The following is a 12,044-nucleotide window of genomic DNA, read 5'->3' on the forward strand; positions in this document are numbered from 1 at the left end:
TATATATATATATATATATATATATATATATATATATATATATATATATATTGTAATGCTGCGAAAATAAGAGCTGAAGGAGGCGACAACCTCTAAGCCTAACAATTATAAAGTATTCTGCATTGGTTTAAGCAGATGATTATGTCCATTCATGTTTGGCTTAAACCAATGCAGTTTGGCATTATAACAGTTTAATGCCCGAATACCAGTCTCACATTGTAGTGCAGGAAGTCAGTCAAAGTCTGCTATTTTTTAAAAAAAAAAAATAAATAAATATTAAAATAATCTATGTATAAAAATTTTATTCCGTCATCAAAATTTTAGATAGTGTGAATAGAAATTACATTGCTAATTTTATAAATTAAGACTCCTACATTTCACACGGAAAAATTACATAATTAATAAGAACATCAGTACCGGTAAGGCAATTTGCACGCGTTTTGTAAATTATTAAGGATTTTTATTATATGATAAGGGAGGAAGAAGAGAAACGTTGGTCCAAAGCTAGAACCTGGCCGAAAGCAAACAAGACACATGCAATGCAAGCCAGAATAGAATAGAATGCTGTTGCTTTGCATCCGACTATTGCTTTGTCAGGAAAGAAAATACCATTTGGCCACTTAATTTCCAGCCTCTGCCTCTCAGATACATTTTTTTTTCTTTTTTCGGTGAACAATGATTGACAAGTTATTTGTCATGGAAAACTCACTTCCTTTTAATTTATTCACTATATATCTACGAGTGAAAACTCCTCAAGAGTCCAGAAGTTAATCAAAACCTTCTGTAGTGTATAGTGATATGTTTTCAGGATTTAGTGGTCAAGCAATGAAGGCCGTTCGATTAGCCATAATGGTGTTGTTAGCGCTGGTCTTTATTGGGTACATTATGATTTGGGTCATGAAGGCCACAAATACCTATTTTTTAAACTGGCAGCCTCATATTCAAGCAAAAGCCGATTCCAGGTTCTTTGGAGAGCAAGGTTGAATTTACTTGTCCAACATTGTTATGATCATTTGACTATTTAACTTGCAAGAAAGCATTTTTATATGTTATGTTTTTCTTCTACTTCCATGAATTCAATAGGTTCATATACGCTGGTACATGTGTTCCCCATTCTCTTTATTGCTACCTTGGCCTGTGCATACCTCCATCTGGGAAAGAAATCTGTTAATGGTGGCACCGGGTAATCAAAGATGCTCTAATGCTAATAAAGATACATATATTAATATGCTCTATGTTTGATTAATCTCTGCTTTACTAATAAAGTTAATGGGTTCTTGGAAACAGCAAAGTTCATTCTTTGTTTGCCTGGTGCAAACGTCCGGTGCTCGCGAAAGGTCCCCTTGGGATTGTGACGGGGATAGAGCTATCATTATTGGGTATGTTCTTTGCGTTAATGGTGTGGTCATTGTATTCTTACTTGCAAGCCATGTTCGCGTATGCTGCTCCTACGGCTGCATCTTTGGGATTCCAAGTGTAAGGATTTCTTTCTACAACTTTTCCCGTTTTTCCACAATCTTTCAACTTTAGTTTCATTTCATTTATTTGGGCGTTTTGGCAGGTGGGAAGTCAAGTTGGAAATATCAGCTTTATCTCTGGGATTAGTTGGGAATGTCTGTCTGGTCTTTCTCTTCTTCCCAATAGCCAGAGGCTCCTCAGTTTTGCAGATTCTTGGCCTCACCTCAGAAGCCAGTATCAAGTACCATATATGGCTAGGCCATATTGCCATGACTATCTTCACCGCCCACGGCTTATGCTATATTATTTTTTGGGGCAAAACCCATCAATTGTCTCAGGTAAAAGCTTCAATCCCCAAATCACTTGGAGAAATGTTGCGTTTCAGCTTTGAATAATTTTGAAAATTCAAGTATCCCTCCTGGATGGCAGATGCTAAAATGGGACAAGCACTTTATTTCGAATGTGGCCGGCGAAATAGCTTTGCTTTCTGGATTGATCATGTGGGTCACAAGCTTAAAACGCATAAGACGAAAGATTTTCGAGCTCTTCTTCTATAGTCATCACCTGTATATTCCTTTTGTTGTCTTCTATGTGTTTCATGTTTGCTTCTCTCGTGCTTGCATTATCCTTCCTGGTTTCTACCTCTTCATGATCGATCGATACTTGAGGTTATTACAATCCCAACAGAGAATTCGCTTGGTTTCAGCACGAATTTTGCCCTGTGAAACTGTAGAGCTAAATTTCTCCAAGAACCCAGGTGAGGTTTAACCCTTGTAACTAGATGATTTCTTATGCAAATCTATTTATGTGCAATTGAAGTTCAACCTGTGCCAGGATTGCACTATGCTCCAAGAAGCACCGCATTTGTAAATGTACCTAGAATATCCAAGGTACAATGGCATCCCTTTACAATCACAACCAGCAGCAATATGGATCCTGAAAAGTTGAGCATAGTCATCAAATGTGAAGGCAATTGGTCTCACAAGTTGTATCAGATGCTGTCATCCCCTGCTCCAATAGACCGCCTTCAGGTCTCCTTTGAAGGACCCTATGGTCCTGCTTCAACTCATTTTATGAGGTGATTGCTCTCTAAACAAATTTTGAAGACATTCTATCACACGTTTGATGTGCCTGAATTAACATGGAGAGTGTTTCTGCAGGCATGACTTGCTAGTGATGGTTAGTGGAGGAAGTGGGATAACCCCTTTTATCTCCATCACACGTGAGATCCTATTTCTAGCCAATACAACGAATGGCAGGACCCCGAGGCTTCTCCTCGTATGTGCTTTCAAGAAATCTGTGGATCTCACCATGCTAGAGCTTCTACTCCCAGTTACAGGCACCACCTTTGACATCTCCCATTTGCAGTTACAAATTGAAGCCTACGTTACCAGAGAGAAATTGGCCCAAGCAGATCCACAGAAGCTCCTCAGAACAATATGGTTCAAGCCTGACGTATCAGATGTGCCAGTCTCTGCAGTCCTAGGTCCAAATAGCTGGCTTTGGCTTGGTGCAATAATTTCAGCTTCTTTCATCATCTTCCTTATCCTCATCACCACTCTCACAAGATACTACATATATCCAATTGACCATAATACTGATATGATATACTCTTTGCCTGCAAGGGCTGCTTTAAACCTATTCTTTATAAGCATCTCCATAGTGATGGCTGCCTCTGCAGCATTTCTTTGGAACAAGAAACAGAATGCCAAGGAAATCAAGCAAATTCAGAACACAGATATGCCAACACCAGGAATGTCCCCAGGTTTGCAGTCCCGCCATGCTGACAGAGAGTTGGAAAGCCTTCCTCACCAATCTCTTCTCCAAGCCACCAGGGTGCACCAAGGTGAAAGGCCGAACTTAAAAAGTAAGCTATTTTCCTCACACTTTCTCTATAAACCTTAAGATTCACCAAATATATTCAGTGTACAGTTAGAAGTAACCAAGTGTAATGAAATACAGCAAAATTAAAATGCAAAAAAAATGACAAATAAGAACTACATGTATGTATGTCATTATAGTCTAAATTCCTAAATTGTTGATTCTTACAGAAATATTATTGGAGTGCAAAGGAGACAGTGTAGGAGTTCTTGTAAGCGGGCCAAGAAAGATGAGGCAAGAATTGGCAGCAATCTGTTCATCCAGCTTGGTAGATAACCTACATTTCGAGTCCATTAGCTTTAGCTGGTGAGGCAAGAGAGATGAGGCTACATTTTCAGATTCCTAAAATCTTATGGTAGTTTCATATATGTAGCGATAATAGTTTCATACATGTAGTGATAATGGAAAGCTTTATGATGAAATCAATCAGTTGACTAGATGAGGACGTTTTAAATAAAAAAATTTACAAAAAATAGAAAACAGTTGATTCAGGAAACCAAGCAAGCATCCATCTTATGTATCCAGTAACCCAAAGAGCGAACATGAATAAAAGGGGATTTCAAACAAAAAGCATCTGTTGCACAAATCAATTTTTTAAACCTCTAAAGATAAGGGATTTACAAAGCACAGCATGAACAAGAGATTAACTGCTATCTCTACTCCAAAGAAACTACACAACAACACTGGACCCTACCATTTTCAGCTAATCATGCTCTCCAACGGGAGGAACTACCAATTTAAGAACACAGACAGAATATATGATAATACTATACCCACTATTAAAATATTCCCTTCAAACAATTCATAGTAATCAATAAAATACTTTGCCTTGGCCAATTTGATAGAACTTATAAATATGAGGATGGAGAGAGCTCTGACAAAATTTTTTACCATAACTCATAATGCTCCCCCAAACAAGATCAAATCTTTGAAAAGGAGTAATGCCTTGAAAATCAATAAGATTTAGCAAAAATTGCAACTTCTTCTGCTGGCTTGCCAGTCATCAAGCATGTTTTAGTCCCTTGAGGTTGTTCAAAGGGAAAACACCGAATTGTTGCTCCTGTTTCTTCTTTCACCTTTAATTCATCTGCATCACTGCAGCCAGTAATCACAGTACAACATAAGCAAGTCTATGATATGTATTCCATAATTTATCAAAAGAGAAAAAGAAAGGAGAAAACAAATACCTAGCTGACCAAGGACCCCTTGCCCATTTGCCAAGGGATATTGCAGCTTTGAGTTCATCATATGAGCTCACATCCACAATGTTACTACAAAAGAACATTAAAATAAAATTAGAAAGGATTTGAAGGATAGGAGAATGGGATGCAATTTAAAAGATGTTGGTTTTCAATACATTGGAAATGATATACAAGTCCAAAATGCCTACAGTGGGGGATATGATAACCCCATAATAGAAAGCACTCTCACAAAGCTTCAAGGAACAGTGCTGAATACAATGTGACAGTCCATGACCACTAACCGTAAAAACTACATGCCTAGTTTGACTAAATTCAACCCAGAATTCTTTGAACATCTGGACCCATTTGAAAGAAGCACAGAATCTATCAACTTCCAATGTTATTCATGTGACAACGTTTTGGTAGAAAAAGAGCATGCCTTTCTAAGAAAGGTTTTGCATCCTTGCTCAACCAAGTTAAAATACAGGTTATCACTTAAATTCACTTCCTAGTTCCTAGGAGTCACACTGGCATTCATCCTCTTTTGATAAGCAGACTTCAAACCCAGATATGCCTCGAGTGTTTAAATATTTTTAATTTAATATTATCATAACTTTTTACTCTTTCCCACAAATCCTTTCAGTGCTGCCACTTGCCTAGGCTTGATCAAGACAAACACCACAATGAAAAAAAAGTGACAGGAAACAAGCAATAGCGCAATCAATGTGGGGGTGTTGATAATTCAACATCCACAAACATTTCTTAGGCAAAATCTTGCTATCAAGGCTCAACTAACACATAATCCGTGACTTGATGCTAGAAAGTAATATTAATAGATGACTGCAATAAAAAGCAAAGCTCAAATATCCCATATTAACAATCCTAGCTCTAAGCTTCCAGTGTGAAATAAATGCTAGAGCAAGAGAAAGCACCTATCCCGAAATGATGTTGCTCTACTTAGAAGGGATGACTGGATTTCATCCAACTTGTCCTTGACATAAGCTTCTAAAATTGAAGGGTCCATAGATATTCCAAATACTTTCCCTTGCTTTCCAGGAACATCTCTCCTAGATATAACCACACTTCCACTTGAAACATCCCGTGGACCAATTTCAATCCTCAGAGGAACTCCCTGTGAAATTAAGGTGTTATTTCATACACTTGAAAGGTTCTTTCGCATTACAAAAGAGAAAATGCAACCAAATTTTTATATACAAAATAAGCACAGGATATCGTACAGGAAGAATACAGAACAAGCCCCCAAAATTGATGATCAACATTTAGTTCGAGAGGAAGGGGCCAATACGGGTCTTTTGCTGGATTGGATGTACAGTGTGCTGTATTGATTGAGACATGTTTGGTCATCTCCCACATGATTCATAATTAATTTGTGTAGTGCAACTGTTAATGACTGGCAGCTTTTCAATTTGTTAAAATGAGAACTGACCTTCATCTCCCAGAAATTGAACTTCCATCCTGGGGTTCTCTGATCTGAGTCATCAAGTTTAACTTTGATACCAGTAGATTGCAAAACTTCTTTCACAGATGATGCTGCATTGAGAACTCCAGCTTTCTCATTTTCTTTCTTCCAAATCGGTACAATCACTACCTACAAGGGTGCAATGCACATAAGAAGGTAATTGAATTGGCTACATAACTAGGCACCCAGACCAATGGAAAATATGACTGTTTAAAGTTTGAACCAAATAGAACATTGACTAAAAAAGGATTAATGTCAAATACTGTGCTTGAACAAGAATAGCATAGTATACACTAACTTATGAAATCAATAACAGGACTCCACAAGTACCTGTATTGGAGCAATTTTAGGGGGAAGCATTAGGCCAGCATCATCTCCATGTGTCATGATAATACCACCAACAAAGCGGGTACTGATGGCCCATGATGTCTGCCAGACATGCTGCCTTTGTCCATTTTCATCAGTGAACTGTACAAAAAAAAATAATATGGTTCAGATATTAGTTGATTTCTCAAAAAAAAAAAAAAAAGTAAAATTCACTAATTAAGGAACAAAAAGAACCAATCACTTAATTGAAAGTTTAAAAAGGAACACATTAACAAATACTGAGAAAGTCTGACTACCAAATTCCAGAAAGATGATATATAGAAAGGCAGAAGATAGTTCTCAGGACAACACTTTAATTTATTATTTTAAACAGAAAAGAGCTCATGCCCATCAAACAGAGATGAAGAGGGGATAGTAGGTACACATTGGGACCAAGCCAATCATAAAAACACTTGCCCATTCATCCACAGTAAAAGCAAATAGAAAAGAGAAAGAACAGAAGGTCAATTAACACCAATCTAACCTCTCCTGACTTTCATATATGCTTCTAAGAGACCACCACAAAGCAGCAAAACAAATGCCCAATCCATGTGTGTTTTGTGTTTTTTCATGACTGATCATACTCCCTCCGATCTAATTATCTTTTGAGGAAGAAAAATACGAGCAGTCATTTAGCAAATGGACGATCACTTTTATTGGATGAACTCACAGAAACTGTTCCACTAATTCACTGAGGAATGCGTTCAAAGAAAATATATTTTGAAATTGTGTTATTTACTTCATCCTTTTTACCTTTTTAAGCTGTAAAAGCAAGGTAACTGAAACCTTAAATTGTTGCAAAAAATAAGAATCTAAAATACAGCTTGCTGAATGACTTAAAAGTCAATAACCTGTGTTCCAAAAGCCCGAGAGAAATTTTGACCAAGGTTGTGACTGGTTCCAGCCTGTAAAGCCTTCTGATCGCCCATCATAGCCTCTATTGTATATGTCCTAACAGCACCAGCAAAGGTTTCCACCTTTGATTTTCGACCTGCAATAACAGGTATTGCAGCTTGCGCATAAGCAAATTTTGTATAGACGTCAATCATCAGTAATGCCTGCAGTTCAGCATCAGCAATCCATTAAATAAATGTAGTCCTGTGCTAAGATAATTGCAAGCATTCCACAGATGAATGAGATGGAAACCTCTTTTTCTGCCTCCTCTAGAGTCGCATGAGCTGTATGACCCTCTTGCCACAGAAATTCAAGAGTCCTCACAAATGGTTTTGTGCGCATCTCCCATCTTGTGACATTTGCCCACTGAAATAGGAAAAAGTGTAAGGCAAAAGGAAAAGGAGAAAAAGAATTGCATGCAGTGGTCTATATAATAAGGAAACTCTTTATATCATCTGGCAAAATTTTCACCTGGTTGACCATGAGAGGAAGATCTCGGTAGCTATGAATCCACTGAGTAAACATGTGATTCACTATGGTTTCACTAGTTGGTCGAACCTGCCAAAACCTCAGGAAGTGCAACAATCAAAGCCAAAACTTGGGTCGTGTTTTCATGAACTTGAACCAGCATCTTCATTAACTATCAATTTATAATTGTAGATAAAAACAATTGAATTATATAGAAAAGGAAACTGCAAATGGAAAATGTTGCTTCAGAGGACTTACCACAAGTTTTTCTTCAAGTTCCTTTCCTCCACCAATAGTTACCAGAGCCAATTCTGGACTGAAGCCCTCAACATGACTAGCTTCCTTCTCAATAAATGAATAAGGTATGAACTGCAACCATAATGAGATTTGAAGCAAACAAATAATATCTTATCCAAAAAGAACTTAACCAATGAATGATTTGCTTCATCCAGTGGTTTTTAAATCTCTGATCCAAATAGAAACTAAACATTTTACTTGAAGCTTATACCATTATTTAAATTTCATTCATTTCAAAATGTAGAATGGTCAACAACTCTTGAAACCAATTAATATGAAGCTACAAAAGAAGTCGATGAAGCTCAGCTCAAGAAAAAGCAAAATTATCATATCCAAACCATCGCATGGTTTCTTTGCAAGCCAAAACAAAGAAAAATAGGGAACTCTCCGCGACAAACAGGAGGGGTTTACAAACACACCTGTGGGAAATACATATTGCTGTGCCCTGTCTCCTTGAACTTAACATTCAAATAATCCTGAAATTTAAAGAAATAATAACTGTTACAATTACGATTGAAATAGCTAAAAAAAAAAAAGACACAAGCACAGCAAGCTTAGCATTCAAAACGCACTTTAATTGCTTTTAAAATTTCAGCTTTCAAAAGCAAGAAAAACAGAATAAGGAATTTGTTTCAATAAAATTAGTACCTGGATAGCCTCCCAGATAGCATATCCATAAGGACGAATGACCATAGTACCACGGACAGGACCATAATCAGCGAGCTCGGCGTTGGCAATAACATCAAGATACCAAGCATTGAAATCTTGAGATCGGGGAGTAATGACTCGGTCCTGGTTGACACGACTCTTGAGGTTATTAACTCGGTCCTCCGTCTCAGGAGGGCTCGACGCCGCGCTCTGAGCGCAGAAGGAAGCCGTTAGAGGCGGCGGACGGAAATACAGGCGACGTCCAGAAAACGCTGGTGACCGACGTATCGATGGAGAGGAGAAAAAGAGGGAGGCGAGAGTCGGTAGCCTGAGAGAAACTACCATTTCTCCAGGTGTTGGCTTGGGGATTTGCAGTGGGAGTGCAGAGTGTTTTTGTTAAGCAGAGCTGCGAGGATGAGGATTTCTTTCCTGACGTGGGTACGCGAGGCGTGGTAGAGCGTGCACTGTAGGCGATGGTCTTGCAGATTGGTGGATCATTGGATCACTAATCATATAGTTTTTTTCTTTTTCAGAAAAATGGACCAGAAGATCTCTTTTCCTTCCTGGCTTCTGCTTAAATATTGAAGGCCCATCAATCAGTTTGGGCCAGTTTCAATACCCTTCGCCAAGGCATATCCCTTCACCGAATTGACTTTTTTTTTTCTTTTTTCCTTGAGAAGAAATAAGGAAAATGTAATAGAATATAATTTTAGTATGATATAATGAATATAATATAATTAAATTTTTCATTAAATTATATTTTATTATGTTGCAGAAATAGCTTTTTTGCAAAGCAAGATAAAAACTACATAAATTATGAGATATTTCGTACAATGGATTACTCTTTTTTTTTTTTTATAATTTATCAAGTCCTACCAAACAACTTAACTTTAGCAGCAAATAAATTAATGATCATACCTATCTATGAAGCTTAGTCAAAATACAAAACAAAAAAAGGAACAGGCATTGTTTTAACTCCAAAGAATTCTCTCACGCTACCGCTGCAATATTCTACAATAGTATACCGCCCTTGTCAGGCATATTTTCTCCCCATTCCAAAAGGAGAATGCAAAAGAAAAAAAAATTGACATCACATAACTTCAGCAAAATTACCACCTATCCAGACTAGCATTGATGATAAGGAAGTCAATGCTTTGGCATCTACGCCTTTATGGGGATTCTAACAACTTGAAGTTGTAGTCAAGACGCATATAATGCCTTGCCGATTTTGGAGTACTGCAAGCAGGCGGAGAATCAAGTTTGCTAGACATATTGTGTATCCAGGATCCATCTTCAAACAGCTGCTCCTTCATCTCTTCCATTTTCAAGTGCCTTTGGGGACTCTGAGCCTGAAACATAAACTACGTATCCATGAAACAAAAGTTTATTCCCCAACAAAACTTAATTGACATAGGATTTGAGAGGAAAACATCAGATGGACCTTCACCTTAATTGACATATGATTTGCCTGCCGTTTGGAAAAAACTAGACAAGAAAATAATATGTGAATTAATTAATTTACAAGGTGAAGAAAATCATAAACACGTGTTCCTTCAGTAGGCAAGAACAAAAGATACAGAATAATTCCAAATAAAGAAAAGATTCAACTTTTGTTTACCATTGTCGAGTCCAATTGTCTCTAGAAATTGATCCAAGCCCATAGATCTTGCTTGTGCTTTGATACATTCTTGATGATTGTGCAGAAACGTTTCCTCTGCAATTGCATTGGCATCGATTGACTCCTCTGCCACAACACTTAACTTTGCATTGCAGTTCTTTGATTCCTCATTCCGGTTTGGCTTCCCAGAATTTGAAATGTCAGAAAGCGCCTTCCTGCCACTGGTTTGCACTTTCCCTGAGGCTTTAGATGTACTCTTCTGCTTGGGGACGTCAAGTGCATTTTGAAAGGCACCAGTCTCTTTCTCAGACAAGGAGAAAATGCTAGAGTTCTGCTTCTTTGATGCCCGATTCAGCGAAGGCTTCAGTGAATTTGACAAATCACCAAGCACTTCTTTCCTTGGCGCTTTAGAGACATTGGTCTTCCAGCCAACATGATAGTCTGCGCGCGGTAAATGAAGTCAGGCCACAACACAGCCAGAAAAAGTATATATATATATATATATGAACACAGAATAGATAGAGTTCCATTGTAGTGGATATTTATATTCTGATCTTGAACCAGACCCCCAGCTTGTGATGCCATTGGTAAGAGTCCTATGAGAAAAGGTCAAATCTAGGATCTGCAAAAATAATAGACCACAATATTTTCTATGAACATGGCATGTAAACTAAGTGATTTGATTAGTGAAATTTATCAACAACTAAACCTTAGTTGAAATCAGCTATATAGATATTTTTCGCTATTCAATTTGTATGAATCTAATTATGCATCAATATCCAAAATGTTAGTCATGTGAATGAGAAGCCATTGATATGCATTCTGTCATCAAACCTAATTACAATCATTGCTATACATGAAATAAAATTTCAAAAAAAAAAAATCTAATCCTAAATCATCAATAATCGAAGAAAACCCAAAATGGGAGTAAGAAATAACGAACGAAAAAGATAACTCACGAATGGGTTCTAATTTCTTGCTTCTTCTCCCAGTATTATTTAGCCAATCTCCAACGTCGCCCACTCTTTCCGAGCATCGCAGTTTTGTTGACAGTTTTTCGTGAAAGATCTTCAAATTGGGCATCCTGCTAAGAATGCAGAGGGCGGCGGGTTTCCAAAGGTAACTTGGTTCCGATTTACATTTATGCGCTCTTCTAGGCAGTTAATTACAAGAATGACATGAGCTTTTTTTTTTTTTTTTTCTTAAACCACGAAATTTCATTAAATTAAAAATCATTAATTCTCTACTGTTAATTGTTTTTAAGTGCATTTAATATAAATTTCAATTTATATAAAAATTAAGTTTAGTAATTATTAAATTAAATATTTATATTAAAATAATTATAAAATTAATTAAAATATATGTGTAAAGTATATTAATTTATATATAAATATTTAATTTAATAATTAATATCAAAGAGCTCATTTTTATATGCATTTCAATTTTTTATAATCGTAATCTTAGTTTTAGGGAATGTATTTAAAATTTTTTAATAAAATTTATTAAAATTTTTTAATATAAAATTAATTGAATACAATTTAATTAAATTAATTTTTTTTATACATGTTTTTACACTTTTCAAACACTGATAGTTATTGCTTGAGGATATATGGGATGGAGATCTCAACATCAGCTTGCTAGCAAATTAGTTTTTGGATAGCAATTGATTATTGCCCTGTTAATTTACTATATTGTCCCGTTAATTTTCTGTTTTGAGAATTTTCTGTTTATTTATAATAAAGATAATCATATA

The 12,044-nt window shown here is 36.6% G+C and overlaps 3 protein-coding genes across 8 annotated transcripts; 1 reads left to right on the top strand and 2 right to left on the bottom strand.

Annotated features, from left to right (window-relative positions):
- Positions 1 to 67: 67 nt before the first annotated feature.
- Positions 68 to 3,733, top strand: LOC110658174 (ferric reduction oxidase 2). The gene is made up of 8 exons (XM_058140148.1): positions 68 to 979; positions 1,084 to 1,183; positions 1,288 to 1,476; positions 1,562 to 1,796; positions 1,888 to 2,215; positions 2,293 to 2,536; positions 2,619 to 3,325; positions 3,510 to 3,733. The coding sequence occupies exons 1-8, from the start codon at positions 799 to 801 to the stop codon at positions 3,647 to 3,649; spliced, it is 2,124 nt and encodes a 707-aa protein (XP_057996131.1). The 5' UTR covers positions 68 to 798; the 3' UTR covers positions 3,650 to 3,733.
- LOC110658171 (proline--tRNA ligase, chloroplastic/mitochondrial) lies at positions 1,206 to 9,185 on the bottom strand. 3 transcript variants are annotated; one of them, XR_009145734.1, is made up of 13 exons: positions 8,674 to 9,185; positions 8,445 to 8,501; positions 7,987 to 8,097; positions 7,732 to 7,818; positions 7,513 to 7,626; positions 7,218 to 7,424; positions 6,331 to 6,468; positions 5,968 to 6,129; positions 5,453 to 5,652; positions 4,527 to 4,610; positions 4,231 to 4,434; positions 3,508 to 3,616; positions 1,206 to 3,358 (listed from the first exon to the last, which is right to left on the bottom strand). XR_009145734.1 is itself a non-coding variant. In XM_058140143.1 (11 exons), the coding sequence occupies exons 1-11, from the start codon at positions 9,016 to 9,018 to the stop codon at positions 4,293 to 4,295; spliced, it is 1,647 nt and encodes a 548-aa protein (XP_057996126.1). In that variant the 5' UTR covers positions 9,019 to 9,185; the 3' UTR covers positions 3,883 to 4,292. The 3 variants fall into 3 exon arrangements, 1 of the variants encoding a protein (XP_057996126.1); XR_009145733.1 differs by having other exon boundaries at positions 1,206 to 3,616; XM_058140143.1 differs by lacking the exons at positions 1,206 to 3,358; positions 3,508 to 3,616 and having other exon boundaries at positions 3,883 to 4,434.
- A 454-nt stretch (positions 9,186 to 9,639) lies between these two features.
- LOC110658172 (protein PATRONUS 1) lies at positions 9,640 to 11,409 on the bottom strand. 4 transcript variants are annotated; one of them, XM_021815680.2, is made up of 5 exons: positions 11,251 to 11,391; positions 10,858 to 10,913; positions 10,292 to 10,732; positions 10,121 to 10,158; positions 9,640 to 10,034 (listed from the first exon to the last, which is right to left on the bottom strand). In XM_021815680.2, the coding sequence occupies exons 2-5, from the start codon at positions 10,874 to 10,876 to the stop codon at positions 9,843 to 9,845; spliced, it is 690 nt and encodes a 229-aa protein (XP_021671372.2). In that variant the 5' UTR covers positions 10,877 to 10,913; positions 11,251 to 11,391; the 3' UTR covers positions 9,640 to 9,842. The 4 variants fall into 4 exon arrangements, with proteins under 4 accessions (XP_021671372.2, XP_057996129.1, XP_057996127.1 ...); XM_058140146.1 differs by lacking the exon at positions 10,858 to 10,913 and having other exon boundaries at positions 9,640 to 10,022; positions 11,251 to 11,409; XM_058140144.1 differs by lacking the exon at positions 10,858 to 10,913 and having other exon boundaries at positions 11,251 to 11,409.
- Positions 11,410 to 12,044: the final 635 nt, after the last annotated feature.

The sequence above is a fragment of the Hevea brasiliensis genome, chromosome 17 (genome assembly GCF_030052815.1).
Source record: "Hevea brasiliensis isolate MT/VB/25A 57/8 chromosome 17, ASM3005281v1, whole genome shotgun sequence".
Classification (NCBI taxonomy): domain Eukaryota; kingdom Viridiplantae; phylum Streptophyta; class Magnoliopsida; order Malpighiales; family Euphorbiaceae; genus Hevea; species Hevea brasiliensis.

What these genes read in the sequence shown, in the direction of transcription:
- LOC110658174 (XM_058140148.1), top strand. Translation starts at nt 799, where the DNA reads ATGTTTTCAGGATTTAGTGGTCAAGCAATGAAGGCCGTTCGATTAGCC. An exon ending in CAGGTTCTTTGGAGAGCAAG is followed by an intron (nt 980 to 1,083) that starts GTTGAATTTACT and finishes TGAATTCAATAG; the next exon opens with GTTCATATACGCTGGTACAT. An exon ending in TCTGTTAATGGTGGCACCGG is followed by an intron (nt 1,184 to 1,287) that starts GTAATCAAAGAT and finishes TCTTGGAAACAG; the next exon opens with CAAAGTTCATTCTTTGTTTG.
- LOC110658171 (XM_058140143.1), bottom strand. Translation starts at nt 9,018, where the DNA reads ATGGTAGTTTCTCTCAGGCTACCGACTCTCGCCTCCCTCTTTTTCTCC. An exon ending in AACTTGAAGAAAAACTTGTG is followed by an intron (nt 7,819 to 7,986) that starts GTAAGTCCTCTG and finishes AGGTTTTGGCAG; the next exon opens with GTTCGACCAACTAGTGAAAC. An exon ending in TAGAGGAGGCAGAAAAAGAG is followed by an intron (nt 7,425 to 7,512) that starts GTTTCCATCTCA and finishes GCTGAACTGCAG; the next exon opens with GCATTACTGATGATTGACGT.
- LOC110658172 (XM_058140144.1), bottom strand. Translation starts at nt 11,374, where the DNA reads ATGCCCAATTTGAAGATCTTTCACGAAAAACTGTCAACAAAACTGCGA. An exon ending in CAAGAAATTAGAACCCATTC is followed by an intron (nt 10,733 to 11,250) that starts GTGAGTTATCTT and finishes TACCGCGCGCAG; the next exon opens with ACTATCATGTTGGCTGGAAG. An exon ending in CAAATCATATGTCAATTAAG is followed by an intron (nt 10,035 to 10,120) that starts GTGAAGGTCCAT and finishes ATGGATACGTAG; the next exon opens with TTTATGTTTCAGGCTCAGAG.